Raw genomic sequence first — 21,109 nt, 5'->3', positions numbered from 1 at the left:
GCTAACTCTGGTGGATCCGGCAACTGCAGGGTGTCCCTCTGTGTGATCGTGACTTGTCAAGTCTTGCAATCTTGGGTGGATACAAACACATTTTTTTAGATTGGACTCTGGTTTTTCCTGCTGCTCTTGTGTGAGGGAGTGGCGGCAAGATGGCAGTTTCACGCAGTTGGTTGTTGGGGCTTATCGTAGCTCTGTTTTGCACTGGAGCTTTCAGGGATTCTGTACAGGCCGAAGAAAGGCTGCAAAGTGAGGAAGCCGAGGAGCTGGGAGGTCTGGAGCCTACTGGAGGTGAGAAAGAGGAGGTGGTTGCTGATGAGGAAGGTGGAAACACAGCTGATGACGCAGGAGGAGATGGGGAAGCAGAGGGAGCTCCTGAGGCGTCAACGGAAGCAGAGTTTACGGAGGACGAGGAAGAAGTCGCTGTGGCTGAAGTAGAGGAAGCTGAGGTGGAAGGAGCAGATGAAGAGGAAGATGATGAAACGGAAGTAATAGAAGATGAACAAGAAGCTGCAGAGGAAGATGATGAGAATGAAGTAGATGAACAAGAAGCAGCAGATGATGATGAGCAAGAAGAAACAGAGGAGGATGATGTTAACGGAGGAGTAGATGAACAAGAAGCAGCAGATGATGATGATGAACAAGAAGAAACAGAGGAGGAGGATGAGAACGGAGAAGTAGAAGATGAACAAGAAGAAGCAGAGGAAGATGAGGAGGAGGAAGAAGCAGATGAAGAGGAGGAAAATACAGATGAAGTAGTAGCAGAGGAGGCGGAGGAGGAGCAGATAGAGGTAGATGTAGAAGAATTAGAAGATGAGAAATCAGAGACAGCAGATGAAGAAGAAACAGCAGTGGAAGAGGAAGAGGCAGATGGGGAAATGGTAGCTGCTGTTGAAGATATTGAGGAGGCTGGAGATGAAGAGACTATAGTTGAGGATGATGCTGAAGGTAACTACAGAATTAGCCTTTACAGAGGATCACTGTCAAGTGTTCTTACACATGCCATTTAAAGGTGCCCTAGAACTTTAAAAAAAAAAAAAAAGTAATATAAGTCTAAGGTGTCCCCTGAATGTGTCTGTGAAGTTTCAGCTCAAAATACCGCATAAATTTTGTTTTATTCATTTTTTTTAACTGCCTATTTTGGGGCATCCTTATAAATGAGCCGATTCAGGGCTACTGGCCCTTTAATTCTCCTGCTCCATGCCCACGGAGCTCGCGCTTGCCTTGAACAGTGCATAAACAAAGTTCACACAGCTAATATAACCCTCAAATGGATCTTTACAAAGTGTTCGTCATGCATGCATCGGATTATGTGATTATTGTATACTGTTATATTGTTTACATTTGATTCTGAATGAATTTGAGGCTGTGCTCCGTGGGTAACGGCTAATGCTACACTGTTGGAGAGATTTATAAAGAATGAAGTTGCGTTTATGAATTATACAGACTGCAAGTGTTTAAAAAATGAAAATAGCGACGGCTCTTGTCTCCGTGAATACAGTAAGAAACGATGGTAACTTTAACCACATATAACAGTACATTAGCAACATGCTAACGAAACATTTAGAAAGACAATTTACAAATATCACTAAAAATATCATGATATCATGGATCATGTCAGTTATTATTGCTCCATCTAACATTTTTTGCTATTGTTCTTGCTTGCTTACCTAGTCTGTTGATTCACCTGCACAGATCCAGACGTTCTGCCCTTGTCTAATGCCTTTCATAATGTTGGGAACATGGGCTGGCATATGCAAATATTGGGGGCGTACACCCCGACTGTTACGTAACAGTCGGTGTTATGTTGAGATTCGCCTGTTCTTCTGAGGTCTTTTGAACAAATGAGATTTATACAAGAAGGATGAAACAATGGAGTTTGAGACTCGCTGTATGTCATTTCCATGTACTGAACTCTTGTTATTTTACTATGCCAAGATCAATTCAATTTTTCATTCGAGGGCACCTTTAAGTAAAAGGGAAAAGCATAGTTGTTGTTTTTTTTTCTGCACATCACTCAAATCACTGACTCATAGTGAGCTGCCATTCAAGGCCACATCCTATCTGACACTGAACCTCATTAGTGACTGATTTGGAATGCTCTGCATAGGCTAAACAGCACTGTTCTCAGATTCAACTCTCTATTGAACTGATTTCAAGAGTATGCCATTAACATGTTGCTATAGGCTACATTAACAATTGTTCATCCACCATTTTCAATTGATTTTTTTTGGGACAGACCTATGCCTTGATACTCTAAAGCCTGACATATTAAGTAATAGTCAGAAAAAACTAAAGAATGAATATTACTTTAATTTTGAGTATCATATAGTAAAAATCTAGAGCTCATAATCAAAGTGGAATAAAACACCCCAGTTTTATTCAGAGATATGAAATATGCAATTTAGTGCAGAAGCTGTTATTTATATGGCCAAAAAGATTTAATTCTGATAGCTTGTAATGTAAATCAATGAGATCTTTGTAACAGTACAGAAGACTACTCACTTAAAATGCATAGTTGTCATGTATATCTCCAAATAATATGACTTAGTAAGATTATATTTAAATGCTTAGGTTTATGATCAAAGCTCTAGTGTTAATTGCGGGGGCAAAACATATAATGCAATACAATGATGACTGAGAGATGAACAAATAAACCTTCCTCTCGTATCTTATTTGATATTTACATTTTTCTAAAAAATAAAAAGTATGGACAATCGAGTGGTTGCTTCAGTCCAGTAAATGTTTATCTTGAAATATCTCTTCTAACAATATAAAAGTTTATTTTTTAAAAATCACTTCAGATTTTACAGCAAAAAGACATGAATTGCCATACTAAAAGGCCTTTAACTTGTTAAAATAAGAATTATCATACAGCAGAATGTTTTTCAGCAGTTTTGATCATGTTTATAATTTAGAGGCCTTGGAAATTTTGTGTATCAAATATGAACTATGCTTTATAGGTTTATGCGGTCTACGTATGCATTTCTCTAGGTTTTGGAACAGAGCCATTGTTGGCTGTCTAAAATCCTGTGTATATCCTTCAGTGAGTCTGTGAAGTCACACATCGACCCTAAAATAGCTCACTATATCTGAACAGCTACAGCAGCTGAAATATTCCAACTACTTTAAGTCCTTTCTGGTTGAATGCTGTTGACATGAACCTAACACACGGCATATATGTTACATGACTGTAAGCCACCAGTGAAACCTAGGATCTGTTATCAATTTACAAGTACAAAGTACATTTCAGTTTCAGCTGCCATTTGATTTAGAACAAAGCAACCATATCTGTTATCTATTAAACTAACTACTGTCACGTGAGTATGTTTATTACCAAACTTAGCAATTAATTGGCAGTTTCCATGAATGGAGCAGGAAAAATGGTCTGAAGCAATTTATCAAATAAATAAACTGTGAAATAATGGTGACTTCAGGCTGGAGTTGGTGTTGTTGAACCCAGCTGTATAATGACGTTATGGTTGACTGATGTTCTGGATTGAGATTTTATCTTAGCAAGAATCAACTGAAAAGTGGCGAAGATGTCTGGATGCAGGGAAACAAATTGAGATAGCACCGATGGCTTAGAATGTCACGTAGCTGTCATCATCTGTGTAGCAGTGAAAGAAGCAATGTGCCTTTATGATTTTGCTCAGTCAGGTTGAGTATATATCGAGAATAAAAAAAGGTCTAAGCGCTGAACTTTGCATCCCTGTGATTAGACTTGGATGCAAATTCACTCCAGGAAACCTGAGAGTTGACTGAGCACAACTATTTCAAGAGCTTGTGACAGAAACGTTGACAGGACTATTCTGTAGCTTTCAAACTGCTGTAGGGTTAAGTGTTGTAAAAAAAAAAAAGTAGCCAGTAGTAGGACATGCATTGATGTGAGAGTGGAGTTGGAGAGATCTCTTGTTTAAGATTCTGTGATTAGTTAGCATGTGTCTGAAGTGTTGCTGATTTGTTTGGGTATTAATTGACCTTGGCAGCAAAAAACAAGAGGAGATAAGAGATTTATACTTGCAGTAGTTGCATTAGTCGACAGTAATGAAGGAAGAGTTACAAACAAGTGGAGAAAGAGGTGATTAGAGAAATGCAAAGAAATACCAAGATTATGCTAGGGATATAGTTACAGGTAAAAGTTCTCATGCATGTTAGTCACAGCAATTTTTTTTCTTTGATTAAACTTCAAAATACTTTGGTAGCACTTTATTTTACAGTACGTGTACTTTCCTGGTACATATATAGTAATTATGTTGTACAGGTAAAAGAGTGGTAACACAAGGTACTTACCTGACATGTATGTACATGGGAACTAATAAGAAACACTGCTGTACTTTCCAATGTACATACATGGTAACTACTTTGTACCTATAGACAAGTGTTGGGTAATAACAGGTGCTTACTTATAGTGTCGTATATGGTAACTAACAGACACATTACTGTACTTACTATTGGTATGTACATGGTGAATATTTTGTACTTACAGACAAGTGTGGGTAATAACAGGCACTTATGTGTGGTAACTAGTAAGACACATTACTGTACTTACTAGTGGTATATACATGGTAACTATGTTGTACTTTTGGACAATTGTCAGTAATAACAGGCACTTACTAGTGGTATATATGGTAACTATGTTGTACTCACGGACAAGTGTGGACACAAATAACAGACACTTAACTACTGTGAAACAAATGTGCTTACCAAAATGATACACTGCAGTAACTATACAGCACTTTAACATAGTGTTAATACTTATCCTTTTAAGCAAGGCTTTTGACACATGACAACTGAGTATACCAAGTACAGTAGTGTTACTGATCTGTATGTATGTCATCAAAATACCCCTAAGTGAATTATTGTCCTGTAAAGATTAGGCAAGTTGAACCGCAAAAGTATATCATCCAGTACTCAAGACATATCTTGAACCATGCTTATACCTCACCCTAAGTAATGTGTAATTTACGCATTAACTAACTGGTATATTCACTAGTACGTTCATAATAAGTACATGGAAATAGGACTGTAAAATAAAGTGAGCCCTTGTACATAAACGTTACATAGGAATTACCGTGATCTCATGAGAATACATCATGTGTATTTTTTCATAAAATGTGGTTTAACCACACATACGTTTTCATACACACAAAAACATACATTACGTATTAACAGCAATAATAAATCATGTAACGTAAAGTTTGAATGTAAATGAATTCCCCTGTAATAAAATCATGGGATTAATGTTTTAAATCTGTTGTATATGTATTCAATACATGTTTTCAGTCACATTTTTTGAATACAGTTTACTCATCTACTTAATATGAAATAACATTTCTGTTCGTGACTTATAATATTTAGTTTGTTAGCTGTGAGACACAGAAGATGTTTTCTCCTATGCAGCGACTGACAATACAACCATAAGATACATCAAAACACAACATTCACAAATCACACCCATTTTATTTGTTTGCTGTACTCCATATCTTTAGAATCCATGTTTGTAAGGAACAGATCCAAATTCAACCCTTTATCCATAAATCTTCATCTTCATTCTCAGCAGCGACGTCACAGTCAAAGCTCGCGCTCGTTATAATTTAAATTTGAAAGTAGCGCCAACCTCGAGAAGCGTTACGACATGGTTTACGGCACTGATATCAAACGCTCATTGGCTCTCACCGCGTGATTTTTTTCCCCAAACCAGTTAAGTGCAAACCACGCCCCTTTACGTTAAAACCCCACCCCGCAGCCTTGACTCACGTCTCTAGCTCGATTTCATTGGTCAACTAAATCACGGCGCTGATTTGCCACACCGCCCCACATGAAAAAATACTATAATTTATATTAAGTACGATAGTGTTTGTAAACCGCACTATGGTAAAATGTAGTATAGAGTGTATATTTAAGTATTTACAACACTTTGTTTATGAATGCTACAGAATACTGTAGCATTAACTATAGTGAACTGATAAACTGTAATGAACAGTACAGTTTACTCTAGTAAAAACTAAAGTATACTATAGTGTATTGTAGTATAAGACACCCTATAGTTGTAGAATACTTACAGTATTGGGTAATTTGTTTATATTACTATAGTTTTTATATTACCACTACAACTAAAATTAAATTTGTGGTGGTAAATTCTAAAGTACTTTACTATAGTATGGTTCAAAACACTATAGTAATTACTATTATTTACTATAATATTTTTCATGTGGGAAACTAATTTTAATACAATACCCAATATACAAAAGGGATACACAAGTGTATACAAAGTGAAACGTTGCACACACAATTTACAACTTAAATAAAAAGGATGCATAAAGTGAATTAAAAGTGCATAAAACTACACACATATAGATTATAAAACACCCACAAACAAAAGGGTTTAAAAAATATATATATATATATATTCTTTAGCTTATTCTTCATTCTTTAGTAAACAATATGACCTCATTACCCTGCAGTCTAAGGCTACCTGAAGCTGCGCAGACCAATCAGAGTATGACATCAAAGTACCCAGAGACTGATTTGAAAGCACACCTTTCTTTGAAATAATTTAATGATTACAAATGATCACAGAGCTGATTAAGAAAAAATACCACAGCACTGTGTGGTTAAAAAGATAAAATGCAAAAAATGCCATGGTACACAAAAACAATATTACATACAATTCACAATGCTATCAAGAACTTTAAAAGGATGCATGAAATTAAATTTGTCTGTGCAGTTCCTAGTGTAAACAAGTTTATGAATATGATTTTTAATATAACTTCATAACCTGCAGTCCTAACCTAGAATTCATAAATAATACTTGCAGTATAGGGTTTGTTCACCCAAAAATGAAAATTCTGTCATTAATTACTCACCCTCATGTCGTTCCACACCCGTAAGACCTTCGTTCATCTTCAGAACACAAATTAAGATATTTTTGATGAAATCTGAGAGGTATATGACTCGTCCATAGACAGAGATATATAAATCAACACTTTCAAGGTCCAGAAAGGTACTAAAGACATTGTTAAAACAGTCATATGACTGCAGTGGTTCAACATGTTATGAAGAGACGAGAATTTTTTTTTTTTTTTTTTTTTAAGCGCACAAAATTACAGCTTTATTCAACAATCTCTTCTCTTCTGTGTCATTCTCATAATTGTTTACGTCCAGCGCTTCCAGGTTCTACGTCAGAATGCCGGCTCAGTATTGGCTAAAGCTGATCATGTGATCAGCATGATGCATGCGTGTGATGCTGACGCAGGAGCCGGCCAATAATGAGTCGGCGTTCTGACGTAGAACCTGGAAGCGCTGGACGTAAGCAATTACAAGAATGACACAGAAGAGAAGAGATTGTTGAATAAAGTTGTAATTTTTGTTTTGTTTTTGCACACAAAAAGTATTTCTCATCATTAATAAATTTAAGGTTGAACCACTGCAGTCACATGACTGTTTTAATGATATCTTTAGTACCTTTCTGGACCTTGAAAGTGTTGATTATATTGCCGTCTATGGACAAGTCATATACCACTTGGGTTTCATCAAAAATATCTTAATTTGTGTTCTCAAGATGAACAAAGGTCTTACAGGTGTGGAAAAACATGAGGGTGAGTAATTAATGACAGAATTTTCATTTTCGGGTGAACTAACCCTTAAACTTGTCTACTAATTGATATTTTGAAACATTCAAACATTGGTACCATTTTAAGTTTGATGCGAGAAGTTCATTGCCACAGATTCTGACAATTTGTGGCTAACCCTGACAGCCCTTTTCCCCCTTTTCCTGTATATCTGCTGTAGTCATGCTCTGGACCAGAACTACTTTTTCTGGGCCGTCCAGCTGTCAAACGCCGCCTAGAACCGGTCTTATTTGTTCTTCGGGCCACTGCTGTTGGCTGACAGCCAATAATAGGACCTGGTCTTCTAGCAGCTCGTCTTAATGCTGCTGCACGTTTTGACACAGACATCCCTTTACCAAAACAGTAAAATGCAGAGATCAGTTGGGTCGGATTGTGCTGCATCTTTTCAAGCTGCTTGGCCATTGTAGTAATGGCATCACTGTAGTCAGAGTTTTCAGCCAGATCACTGAGCAGTCCCAGCATCCGTCTCACAGGAGACTGAGGTATAGATGCTGTTTAATAAGAAAACAATAAAACAATTAAACAACAACAAACACTTTGACCAGTAAACAAAACTGAGGGATGTCAATTTAGTCAAAACTAAATTATGTAACAGTAATGTCTTTCCACACAAACATCTGAATATAGCTGCAAACACTGCAAGCCCAAGCACTGCATGGCACATGCTTTTAACTCCCTAGTAATCTTTGCTGTTAGTTGTATGTTTTGATTTTTTACATCCGTTTACTTTTTCAGAATGGTATGATACTGAATCAGAATGATGATTTTGGTAGCAAACTTCTTTGGCTCTAATAACAATTAGACAGAATTTTTAATGTAATTAAGCTTCATGGACTCACCTTCCTCCGAGTTACCCGGCACACAGTGTCGTTTGGAGTATGTGTCCTCTAGAGTAGGTGATGTTTGGTGCAGTTGTGCAGAGCTGAGGGTAGACGGGCCCAGTTGATGCAAGTCTAAGGGTTCATAACAAGCACAGAGACAAAATGAAATGTAGCATGAGATATGCCACCATTAGAAAAAAAAAAAAAAAGGAATACATTGTAAAAAAACAGCACCTCTCTCCCTTTATACTGACCGTCATCTTGAGCACTGAGATGGTACTGATGATCAGTATTGAAGTATTCTTGCCTGGGAGGCATGTCTATAACAATTGTATACTAATGTCACACTGCTGTACAAGTTGTTTTTATTAAGAATTAAGTATATATAATGAAGGTTTTATGTCCCACTTGAACTTTCTTACCTACAGCTAACGTGCTTGGCTTAGGCATATTTTGCCGTAAAGGTTTCAGGAAGTCAAGAGAAACTGAGGCTGTGAAGATGATAAACAGGATATATTTGTTAAAATATCTTAAGAGGGTAGTGTCAGTCCATGTGTGAGAACCTATGCTGCAAAGAAAGAAAATTACCTTTTGTTATTTTCAGCAGCTCAGCCCTCATTTCAACTGTTGTGGGAAGAAAGTTGATGGAGGTGATGTTGTAATTTTGCACTATTGCTGCCTGGTGTTTGCATGGTGCTCCACTATGACCAACAGGACAGAGCTCCAACTCCATGTCCACTGTATAGGTGTGCCCTGATGTGGAGGATATCACCTGAAACTTCTTCTCTCCAACCTAGATATTGTTGAATAGTCGTTATTTTGTTGTTTTGTTTTCTGGAGATGAACAAAGGTCTTATGAGTGTAGAACGACATGAGAGTGAGTAATAAATGACAGAATTTTCATTTTTGGGTGAACTAATCTTTTAAGTACCACCATGGTACTTAAATGGTTAGTTCACACCCAATGCACAATAAATAACATTTTACCTTTACATTTTAAATTTACATTTTACAGATGTTATAAATAATGTTTCAATAGGTTATATTATTTATATATTTTTTATTTTACTGCATGTATTCACAAAAACAAATATGCATATTTAATGTTACTAGCGCTTTGTCAATGTTAAGATTCTTTTTAATATGCCAATAAAACATACTGCAGGCTATCTCCAAGTCTCTATCACTTAATTTCTGTGTAATTTCTGTAAAACAAAATGACAAATGTTTACTTTTTACATAGGGGTACTTTCATGCCTCCTTTGTACTTGCGTTCTTATTGGAATTGAACATTGACAGTTGATGATGACACAAGGCTGCAAGATGGCTTAAAAACATATAATGAGAAAAAAATCGTCAAGTTTATAAAGATTTATATTTAAAAATCATACTTTACCTGAGAAATATCAGATGTTTTAATATTACTTTCTGTAGCAAGGAATCTTGATCGGTGGAATGCCTCCCAGTGGCCAAGTGCAACGTCTGTCACACGTGCTTCATAGTACATCTCTAGTCGGGTGACGAAAAGGTTGAATAATTGAGGGAGGTTGAATGCTTTTGTCCTCTGAAGTATTTTGTCTTTCAAGACTCGCATAGCAGCTTCCACATAGTTATTTGTTTGGTTGCCACGTGTTGGCAAGTCCCTTCTATAGCTGAGAGCCCAACTCTCACGTCGACTGAAAAGACTCTGTAGGTAGGTTAGGAACTTCTTGTATCTGTAATTAGTTAAAAAAAAAAAATAAAAAATAATAATAATAATAAGTAAAGAATAAATACAGTACAATAAAAGCCTCTAAATAGGCCTCTCAGGGTAAACACACCAGAAATAATAAGAAAATATTCAAGCTACCTCTACCAGTCTACTATTTTCTCTACCTGGTGGTCAAAGGGTTGTTCAGGGCTTGCTGGTAGAGTAATTCAACTTTACTCATCTCCCTGGCATAAAGCATGTCTTTTACTATGCTGAACAGTGTCTGTCTTTCCTTCATCTCAACTTTGTGTTCTTTGTTCCACAACCACCTCCACACAGCTTGCAAAAGATGAAATATGCAGAGCAGCTGTGTGGCTTCAGGAAAGACCTGGGCTATAGCTCCCTTTTCTGCCTTTGAGTCATCTGTAAGAAACACACAAGGGCCTGCCTCACCTCTCCCTCCAAAGGCATCTTTTGTCAATAAGGACTTAAACAGCGTCAATCCCTCACTAACTGTCCTCTCATCTTCCGACTGGGTTATTACTATCCCAAGAGGAAGACCACCTGCACAGGTGTGTGTGAGAAGGAGAAACACCCTGCAGTTCTCCTGGTCCATGTTACCAGAAGAATCCATAAAACACATCTCTCCACTATTGGAAAGACTGTGTGTTTGTTTCATCAAAGGTGAACAAATGGCTACAAGTGGTGTTCCTGCTGAAGACATTCCAAGCTTTGCACAACTGTCATCACATGCTGCATTGTAGGATTTTACCTGCCTTTCCAAAGCTGCTAGCATTCCCTCCCCACTCTGCTCTCCAAACTCCTGCTTATTAACCTTCTGATACAGTCTGCAAATGAAATTATTTTTTTGAACTACATAGGTCTGTCAAAGCTACTGATTTTACTTTGTAGACCTAGTACAATTTCACATACCTGTAGCAAAACTGAAGGTCTGGGCAAAGGGCACGGTTGGCTGAGGCATATAGTTGTTGCCATGCTCAGCCAGCAGGTCACTTTTAAGTACAGCCAGAGCTGATGTTGGGCTGTGCCCGATCTCAAACAACTGCGTCAGGGACTCTATTGCCTTGGCCCCTACATCCCTGTGTCTCAGTGCCTCCGCAACAAAGATGTTATGATTATGTCAACGCTATCTCACGACCAATTCGTACTTATTCTACGAGGTGGCTATTTCGTATAAATTCATACGACCTCACTCGTGCGAATTCGTACGATTTGTCTAAACCCCACTGACGGTTAGGTTTAGGGGCGGGGTTTGGGGTAGGTCATTCGTATGAATTCATACGAATTTGTCAACTCGTAAAAATACATACGATTTAGCAAAAAACGTATGAATTAGTACGAGTGAGGTCGTATGAATTCATACGATTTAGCCACCTCGTAAAATACGTACGAATTGCCGTGAGATCGGGTTGGATTATGTACATTATACAAATGCACAGAAGTTGGGTAGGTGGGTATATGGGGATCATTGCTCCTGAAAAATAAAAACAAATCTCACAAAGCAGCTGGCAAAAACACTTATTTTATCTCATCTTCATATTTCTAACTCACCTACTAGATCCTCCCCTTTTGTCTACAGCCTTCACCAGAGTGCAAACCATTTTTGCCTCACAGCATGTATTTTTTGACAACCGTCTTTGATTAGCCGTGCCTGATCGAACACAAACATTGTGCTGGCACCTATAATGAGCCTACAGATAGATATAGATCAAATATGAATGTTTAAATATACAGAACTGTGCGCAAATCTTCGGCATGTTAGATTTTATTTAGTCATTTATATCTGTTGTATTAGTGTGCCAGTAAAAGGAAAAAAAAAAAGTTTACATTTCTAAACTTTCATTTTGCCATCAATTGTTATAATAATAATAATAATAATAATTACTACCACCAATTTATTTATCTAGGAAAACATAAAATTGTGATGCATCTCTTCTTCCAGAGAGTCCTGGCTGACAATGACAGCAACAACAAATAAGCCAATGAGATTTTTGTATTCACAAGGAGTCCAACACAGAGTTCTGATCTCACCATCATCATCGAGTCTGACTGGGATTACATGAGACAAAAAACTGAGACTGATTAAATCCTGTGGCAACATCTCTAATACTCATCTACCTGCAAAGCCGAAAAATGTAAAAATGTGTATGCATTTGAGAAAAATGCTGTAAATTGAGGATGTTTGAAAAAAATTCATAAATAAATGTTTTATTATTGTTTTAAATTTTATTGTTTTTAGATTTGCAGGTAGATTTCTCCAAGTGTATTAGAGATGTTGCCACAGTTTATTTTTCTCTTTATGCAATCCCAGATGGACTACATTATGGACTACATTATCTATGTGCGAACCATACCATTCTGGACTCGCTGTGCATACGAAAATCCACTTGTCCTAGGGTTGTGTAAATACTGGAGCCTACAGATGTCCAGTCCATCACAGGGATACAAATCTCACTGAACTAGTACAATTAATGGTAAAAGGAAAGTTTGAAAATGTTAACTGATATTTCTTACTGGCACACTAGTGAAATATATAATCGTCTTAAGATTTAGGTGAAGAATCTAATGTGCCTTTTGCACAATACAGTACTGTGTGTTAACACCATTTAGACTACTGTAAAGACATTTTCAGTGTAACAAATTGTCCTACACTAATTAAGTGTAAAGATGAATGAACTGATTTTACATTACCTTATAAAGCACACGTTGTCCCTTTCTTGGTTTCGTCACTGCCACTCTCCAACTCACTCCTGATGACTCACTAAGCTTTTTCACCCATTCCTTTACTTCACAACTTTCTGTTAGTGCAATTCTGAGCGACGCATCAAGTGTGGTCCAACTTTGATTGTGTAGTGCATGAACGATAGGCGCAGAAGTGATAGTTATACCCAGGAGGTAACAAGTTCTGTAAAAGTAAAAAGAAATTAGTCACCCTGCTACTTAACGCTGAGAGTTTGCCCATAAGCATTTTAACTGAGATGGCCTAGCGTTTAGACACACAAAGTTTTTTAAAACATAAATCATTATCAGAAAAGTGATGCATCAAATTAATTTAATTTAAATTTTTAACCCTAAGATGTACGGCTTGCTCTTCATCACAGCCAGAACAGGCGTAACGTTACTCCCCTGAGGGCGTCAGGTTGATCGAAATAAAGATAAGAGTAAAAATGAAAATTATAATAATAATACAAAAAACTCAAATTGAAACCTACAAATAACGTTACTTATGATAATAAAATGCAATTAAAAACAATTGGCAGGCTTATCTTACCGTTTGTCAGCGACGGATCCATCAACGGCCTTCATTATCGCCTCAGGTGACAATGTAACAGTGTTGACCAATGAAATCGAGCTAGAGACGTGAGTCAAGGCTGCGGGGTGGGGTTTTAACGTAAAGGGGCGTGGTTTGCGCTTAACTGGTTTGGGAAAAAAAATCACGCGCTCTCACCTGCTTCGTCACAGATTACGACATGCCGTGTTTCAGTGGATTGACATTTGAATGAGTGCACACTTTCACGACGTAGAGAAGCCGGATTCATCATATTCTGCTCTGTAAAAAACTATTGTTTACCGCCAGAGAGGACGGCGACTGCAACTCATCATTTGAACTACTTTTGGAACAACATTTTCGCAATAAATAAATTGTTGTGATTACGCTTGTTTGTCTGTCTTTCTATTTAAAACAGCACGGAGTTTTAATAAATGTTTATGGGTTATTTTAAAGGTAGGTGTAGGATTAACAGCTCAAAATATCGTTTTGATCTTATATTTTTAATAAAATTATCATTTTCATTTACAAAAATGTACGTTTTGTGTCTTTGAAAGCTACATATGCTCTTACCAGGTGTAACTTGCACATTAACTGGTATACTGGTAATTAACTGGTATAGTCACTAGTACGTTCAGAGTAAGTACATGGAAATAGGACTGTAAAATAAAGTGAACCCTTGTACATAAACATTACATATGAATTACCAGGTGTAACTTACACATTAACTAACTGGTATATTCACTAGTACGTTCATAATAAGTACATGGAAATAGGACTGTAAAAAAGTGCATCCTTGTACATAAACATTACATAGGAATTACCAGCTCTTTAACCTTTGCAATAATAAGCTTAAGCATTTTAAACTATTAGTAAGTACAGTAATGTGTCTTACAAGGTACCATAAATAAGTGCTTATTACCCACACTTGTCTGCAAGTACAAAATATTTACCATGTACGTACTATTAGGAAGTACAGTAATGTGTCTGTTAGTTACCATATACAGACACTATAAGTAAGCACCTGTTATTACCCAACACTTGTCTATAGGTACAAAGTAGTTACCATGTATGTACCATTGGAAAGTACAGCAGTGTTTCTTATTAGTTCCCATGTACATACATGTCAGGGAAGTACCTTGTGTTACCACTCTTTTACCTGGATGTACAACATAATTACTATATATGTACCAGGAAATTACACGTACCGTAAAATAAAGTGCTACCAATACTTTTACTGTTAGCAAACAGTGTTGTCAAAAGTACTGACTTTTTTTTGGTACTGAAATTTTAAAAATGTGATGCTTTGAGCACTGTTGAGTGGATTTGTAAACACCTCTGAATGCTGTTTTACCTGCGGTTGAGTGTTGTTAAACTCACCGCTGAATGTTGTTGCCTATGAATGCTACCCCTTTTGCACAGATGGCAGTTTGATATCAGACTGCGAGGGATTTCATAACAAAAAGAAAAAAGAAAAAAGTTGGGTGGCCAGATAAAGATGATCTGGGGGCCACTGTTATGACCCAGATTAGGGACCAACATAAAGAGCCATTCAAAAGAGGTTATAAACAGTTTGCAATGGCCAGGGCAAAAGAGATCAAATTTATTGGCAGTAAAAGTATCAACTATAAAAAACAAAAGGAAAAAACAAAGCAACAAATAAACATACAAAACTCAAATCAGGACTGGTGAGCTAACTAATCTAAACTACAACTCAGAGTTAAACTTTCCACACTCCCGAGGAAAAATAACAAACACAAAAGAATCTTCTGGGTCAGCTTACTTACCTATACTTTCCCGCTAACCTAATATAGCTAAACAAACAAATCTCACCAACCTGTACAAAAACAAAGAAAACAAACTCCAAAACCACCAACAACAGGTTTCTTGAGGTAGGCCAAAGTGGAGTGCCACCAACAGCTCTTAAATAGGCAGAAGCCACAGGTGTTGAAGATAATCAGGCTCCGCCCCCATCCAATTGGCAACTTTGCTCAGAAAGGAAAAAAAACAAAAGAAAGAGCAGGGGCTCGTAACAGCCACCATTTGACCAGCCCTGGCATAGATCATTTATTGTAGCCTATTCCTATTTATTCTTATTTATTGTACAACGGGGTCCTGTTCGGTGTCCTATAGAAGTCTATCGGACTGCCCTGCACGTTGAAAAATGACGGCAAAAGGATACCCAGTGCATTAAAAAGTGATGCAAGGAGTCCTGACCAAGTGTCCATATGTGACGAGTTGGGAGGATGGAAGACAATGGCCAATGAAATGGACAGGCCAGTTAAACACGTTCTGTGTTTAACTGGCCTGTCCATTTCATTGGCCATTGTCTTCACGTGCTCATCAGATGTCAGTGATTGGCTACAATGATCAATGCTTCAAAAACATGTTGTAAATATACATCAATAACGCTCTTCACTGAGCACTTACACAGATACACTCGGGAGTATTTAAAAGCAGTGGACCAGTCCGCTGATAGACGCCTGCTTTCAAACGCTCCCACTTTCAAATTCAAGCACTTCTGTGTGATTTCAAATGCTCTCGTGCGTTGATCATTGTAGCCAATCACAGACATGTTGAGCGCCTGAACACAGAGGTGTTTAAAAATCCACTCAACAGTGCTCAAAGCACCACATTTTTAAAATTTCATTACTGACTTGGTACCGAAGTCAGTACTTTTGACAACATAGCGAACATCCCAAAGCTGCCTACACTGCTTATAGCGGCATTTAGCTGCAGAGTTAATTTTTAATTTTTTTTATTTTTTAAACTGCTGTGTGTAATTTTTTGAAAAACACGATATGTTTGTAGATATTTAGGAAACATGCTAAGTTACAAACCAATCGAAACCAATCGAACTCAGCCAGTTTGAAGGACATCTCAATTCTCTAATTGTACTGTGAGCAGCGAGGAGCAAGGAAGCTTGCTGAGGACTGCTAAGACACGAGGAAAGGAAGAGAGGAAAGGAAACAAGGATGCACAAATAAGAAACGAGAAGCACCCAGTTTGTAAGTCTTCTCGTAAATTGTGTTCACTCCTATTGCATGTCCTCAATCTGGCAACCCGCGCGAGTATTGAGTCTGAGGAAGATGGAATGGGGGAAACAACTCTCTCTAATATTTTGAATTTGTACTGCAGTACCCATTTCGACTTATTACATACTGCATCTTTTAGCTGCAACACATCTGTCTGAGTGGAAATTTCTGCTGGGCCTGTGCCAAGACTCATACCCAACACAGGTGTATTTAATTAGGCCTGGAGCTAAGTTCCTGCTCTAGGCAGCACCATTGCTGGATAGATTCATGTTTTCTGATTTGCAGGTTTTGACATGATGAGGGCTACCACTTCCTCTTAAGTATCAACTACTTGTATTTGTTAATTTACACTTGAGCCTAACACTGTGAGTCTAACCAGGCGCAACAAAGTATACATTAGCTTTGCTGTTGAACTTAAATCGGTGCCTTACCCATTACAAATGAAGATTTTTGTTAAAGGGTAAGTTCACCCAAAAATTTTGTCATTTATTACTCACACTCATGCCGTTCCAGACCCTTAAGACCTTCGTTAATCTGCTGAACGCAAATTGAGATATTTTTGTTGAAATCCGATGGCTCCGTGAACGTGAGGCCTGCATAGGGAGAAATGACATTTCCTCTCTCAAGATCCATTAATGCACTAAAAACATATTTAAATCAGTTCATGTGAGTTCATGTGAGTACAGTGGTTCAATATTAATATTATAAAGAGACGAGAATATTTTTGGTGCGCCAAAAAAAAAAAAAAAAAAAAACTACTTATATAGTGATGGCCAATTTCAAAACACTGCTTCAGGAAGCTTCCGGAGCCATCGGATTTCAACAAAAATATCTTAATTTGCGCTCCGAAGATCAACGAAGGACTTACAGGTGTGGAACGGAATGAGGGTGAGTAATAAATTACAGAATTTTCATTTTTGGATGAACTAACCCTTTAAACCTCATCTTTCCCTTGTGCTGTAGACGCTGCTGAGGAGGAAAATGTAGAGCCAGAAGAGGTGGTTTCCATGGAGGATGAAGAGTATAGATCAGGCTCTTTCTGTGGCCTTTGCTCCATCTGTGAGGTAAAACATCCTTCTACCACACTTTACTGACTTACCCATACCACAGCCCAACATATAAGGAGTTTCAAACAACAAACTCAACAGTTCTGGAAAAAAATCATGACATGTCACCATGATCAGTCCATGCGGAGACCACAAGCCCACTTGCAAGACCAATGAATGTGCTGAAGTATAGATCTTGTTCGATCCCTTCCTAAATTTAACCAGTAAAGAGCAGAGGTGTAATTTACGACTCTATCCGTGTCTGGCTCTCTCTTTCCTCTCAGCACTGTGGCACCTGCGACAAATGTCCCTGTAAGGAAGGAGACATGTCAACACATTGCCATCACTGTGAAGTAAGTGTTATTTTCTTAATATGATCAAAATCTATATTAATAAACTACATGGCCAAAAGTATGTGGACACCCGAACACTAGACCTATAATTCTAACCCCAAAAATGCTCATCAACATGTTATGTATCAACTACCCTCTTATGCCCGGTACACACTCTACGATTTTGGGCTGTCCCAAAAGGAAGATGATTGATTATGGTGATTTCTGTGGCCGTGGCTGCTAAACGGCGGTCCTATGTAATACAGTGAAAGAGTTTCAAAAGATAGCATGAGATAATTTTCTGACAGTGTCAGAAATTTAGCATGATCATCTCATAATGTGTTGCTACGACCTATATCTACTGACTAGCTAATAAAAATGCAACATTAAATGGCGTGTTGATCAATGCACCATGGCACTAAAACTTAAAACTACTTATCTCAACCTGCATTTGCAAAATTGGCAGGCCAAGTTGGCCTCTTTTCTCTAGCCATCTATATCCTTTTCCTTTTTTCTCCACATCCTTATTCTCTTCTTTTGCCTCATTTTTTTTTCAGCACACTTAAAAACCACAATTGCCAAATTGCGATTCATCTTTCTCTATTTGTTTACCATTAGTGCATTCTGATGCTGTTTTAGTCTTCTAAATTAACTTGCGTTGTAGCCTACGGTGTCATCATCGTACAGTTTACATACACCAGTCAGGCATAACATTATGAGCACTGACAGGTAAAGTGAATGACACTGATTACATCTTCATCACGGCACCTGTAAGTGGATATATTAGGCAGCAAGTGAACATTTTGCCCTCAAAGTTGATGTGTTAGAATCAGGAAAAATAGGCAAATGTAAGGATTTGAGCGAGTTTGACAAGGACCAAATTGGGATGGCTAGACGACTGGGTCAGAGCATCTCCAAAACTGCAGCTCTTGTGGGGTGTTCCCGGTCTGCAGTGGTCAGTATCTATCAAAAGTGTCTAAGGAAGGAACAGTGGTGAACCGGCGACTGGATCATGGGCAGCCAAGACTCACTGATGCACGTGGGGAGCGAAGGCTGGCCCGTGTGGTCCGATCCAACAGACGTGCTAAGTTAATTCTGGTTCTGATAGAAAGGTGTCAGAATACACAGTGCATCAGTTTGTTGCGTATGGAGCTGCATAGACACAGACCAGTCAGGGTGCCCCTGTCCACCACCGAAAGCGGCAAAGGTAGGCACGTGAGCTTCAGATCTGGATCATGGAGCAATGGAAGAAGGTGGCCTGGTCTGATGGCAAGGTGCATTTGCGTCGCTTACCTGTACCAGAATGGACTATTGGAGGAAGGCAAGCCAGTGGAGGCGGTGTGATGCTTTGGGCAATGTTCTGCTGGGAAACCTTGGGTCCTGCCATCCATGTGGATGTTACATTGACACGAACCACCTACAGTACATAAGCATTGTTGCAGACCATGTACACCCTTTCATGGAAACGGTATTCCCTGGTGGCTGTGGCCTCTTTCAGCAGGATAATGCTCCTGCCACAAAGCAAAAATGGTTCAGGAATTGTTTGAGGATCTCAATCCAATCGAGCATCTGTTGGATGTGCTGAACAAACAAGTCGGATTCATGGAGGCTCCACCTCGCAACTTACAGGACTTAAAGGATCTGCTGCTAACATCTTGGTGTCAGATACCACAGCACACCTTCAGGGGTCTAGAAGAGTCCCTGCCGTACAATTAGATTCATGTCGTACAATGTGATTTGTAATAATCTTATAGAATTGCTGAAATCACACTGAAATTGTCTGTAGCAGGCATTACATTTATGTCTCCTTTCACAGGGTTGTTCCTACTGCTACATTTGTCCTGTGATCTGTGAGACAGTCTGCCAGCCAGGTAGGACACTGCTGTGAAAGGATGCACACACTAGTGTTTCAAAGTTTTAGAAAATTTCAGTGCATATATTTAGTTTATGCTAATCTAAATATTTTACTTTCAATGTTTAAATGTTTGTTTTTAGGTGGAATTCTTGATGTTTTGAGCGGTTCTCTCTACCAGTAAGGATGCGACATTAATCCAAAATTGACTTGCAGGATAATAACATTGATATATTCAATATTCATACCAGCTATCAGCATAATGTTATACTGTGCCTTATTTGTGTTTTGTTTTTGCCCTCCACTTCACCTACAGGACGGTGAAGACTTTACTCTGAATGTTTGGTGTCCTTTACAGCGCCATCTTTCGGTGAACAGAGGAACTACAGACTTGCGGTCAAATCATTCACTTGTAGACCTATCTATTTGACTGAGCAGATCTGACGATTTTCACCCTGAGGCCAATAGTGAGAGGAACTGCCAGGACCTTATTGTTTACTATTTAATGAAACTTTAACCCTCTATGGTATGCATTATATTCTAACCATGAAATATTTTTGAATAAAAATATCAAATTAACTTACCAATGAAGCTGCAAAAAAAAAAAAAAAACAAACAAAAAAAAAAAATCCCACTTGAGAAGAGATGTTTAGCAATTAGGTTAATAGAGCAATTTCTGGAGCACTTCAACAGGTGTCTTCCATATGAGGGAGACAATGGGAAAAGGGGCTTTTGAGGGACAGTCCAATGTCATGTGACTTAAAAACATAACATTTTTGGCTACCTTAAGGCCTGAATCCGGTGTGTTTGATTAAGGAGACATGGAAAACGCAGTGTTGGGGGGGCTCCAGGAATGTGGTTGGGAACCCCTGCCATAGAGGATTAAAGGTAACTTTACATGCTGCATTAAATGAATAACAATTAAATATGATTAAGTGCAAAGGTTCTTAAATAATATTTCACAATAGTACTATTTTGACTGCATTTCTGATCAAATAAACACAACCTTGGTGAATATAAGACTCTCCTTTAAAAAAAACCTAAGCTTTTGAATGGTAGTATATATAGAATAATAATAGCGAAAAGTTCATGTATCAGTTCTGTCTGGTATTACACCCCAAATCATAAAGTGTCATTCTGGTTTCAGATTAATCATTGTCAATCTCAATAATGGGTACAATTTATAAGTGTGTGAATAAACAGAATAAACAAAATACAGTATTAAATAGATAAAAACAATACAGTAGGTATCAATATAGTGCAGAAACATAAGCATATTACATTCAGTCATTTTTTTACACTGTTTCCCCTCAGCTTCCATTGTCATTGTGTCTATTTAACATGCTATGGGTTTTTATACTAGTAGTTATTATTAAAACTAATGACACCCACACATTTGCCATGCTTTGCTCA

General features: G+C 37.9%; 2 protein-coding genes and 1 long non-coding RNA gene across 5 annotated transcripts; 1 reads left to right on the top strand and 2 right to left on the bottom strand.

Moving 5' to 3' along the window:
- The first annotated feature begins 21 nt into the window (after window positions 1-21).
- Window positions 22-20,808, top strand: LOC137008034 (sarcoplasmic reticulum histidine-rich calcium-binding protein-like). Its single transcript, XM_067369826.1, has 6 exons — window positions 22-945; window positions 17,430-17,530; window positions 17,797-17,865; window positions 19,661-19,715; window positions 19,840-19,876; window positions 20,013-20,808. Exons 1-6 carry the CDS (start codon window positions 150-152, stop codon window positions 20,032-20,034), a joined length of 1,080 nt encoding a protein of 359 aa, XP_067225927.1. The 5' UTR covers window positions 22-149; the 3' UTR covers window positions 20,035-20,808.
- Window positions 8,194-11,262, bottom strand: LOC137008217 (uncharacterized). 3 transcript variants are annotated; one of them, XM_067370121.1, is made up of 7 exons: window positions 11,076-11,262; window positions 10,915-10,990; window positions 9,849-10,167; window positions 9,041-9,245; window positions 8,875-8,943; window positions 8,707-8,772; window positions 8,194-8,584 (listed from the first exon to the last, which is right to left on the bottom strand). In XM_067370121.1, the coding sequence occupies exons 3-7, from the start codon at window positions 10,044-10,046 to the stop codon at window positions 8,430-8,432; spliced, it is 693 nt and encodes a 230-aa protein (XP_067226222.1). In that variant the 5' UTR covers window positions 10,047-10,167; window positions 10,915-10,990; window positions 11,076-11,262; the 3' UTR covers window positions 8,194-8,429. The 3 variants fall into 3 exon arrangements, with proteins under 3 accessions (XP_067226222.1, XP_067226224.1, XP_067226223.1); XM_067370123.1 differs by lacking the exon at window positions 10,915-10,990; XM_067370122.1 differs by lacking the exon at window positions 11,076-11,262 and having other exon boundaries at window positions 9,849-10,953.
- LOC137007376 (uncharacterized) lies at window positions 11,614-13,314 on the bottom strand. Its single transcript, XR_010892609.1, has 3 exons — window positions 12,855-13,314; window positions 11,715-11,854; window positions 11,614-11,637 (listed from the first exon to the last, which is right to left on the bottom strand). It is a non-coding gene; the product is annotated as an uncharacterized lncRNA (long non-coding RNA).
- Window positions 20,809-21,109: the final 301 nt, after the last annotated feature.

Source organism: Chanodichthys erythropterus, chromosome 19 (genome assembly GCF_024489055.1).
Source record: "Chanodichthys erythropterus isolate Z2021 chromosome 19, ASM2448905v1, whole genome shotgun sequence".
Lineage (NCBI taxonomy): Eukaryota > Metazoa > Chordata > Actinopteri > Cypriniformes > Xenocyprididae > Chanodichthys > Chanodichthys erythropterus.
The sequence above is the reverse complement of the archived record's forward strand: the minus strand, read 5'-3'. Positions and strand labels throughout refer to the sequence as shown.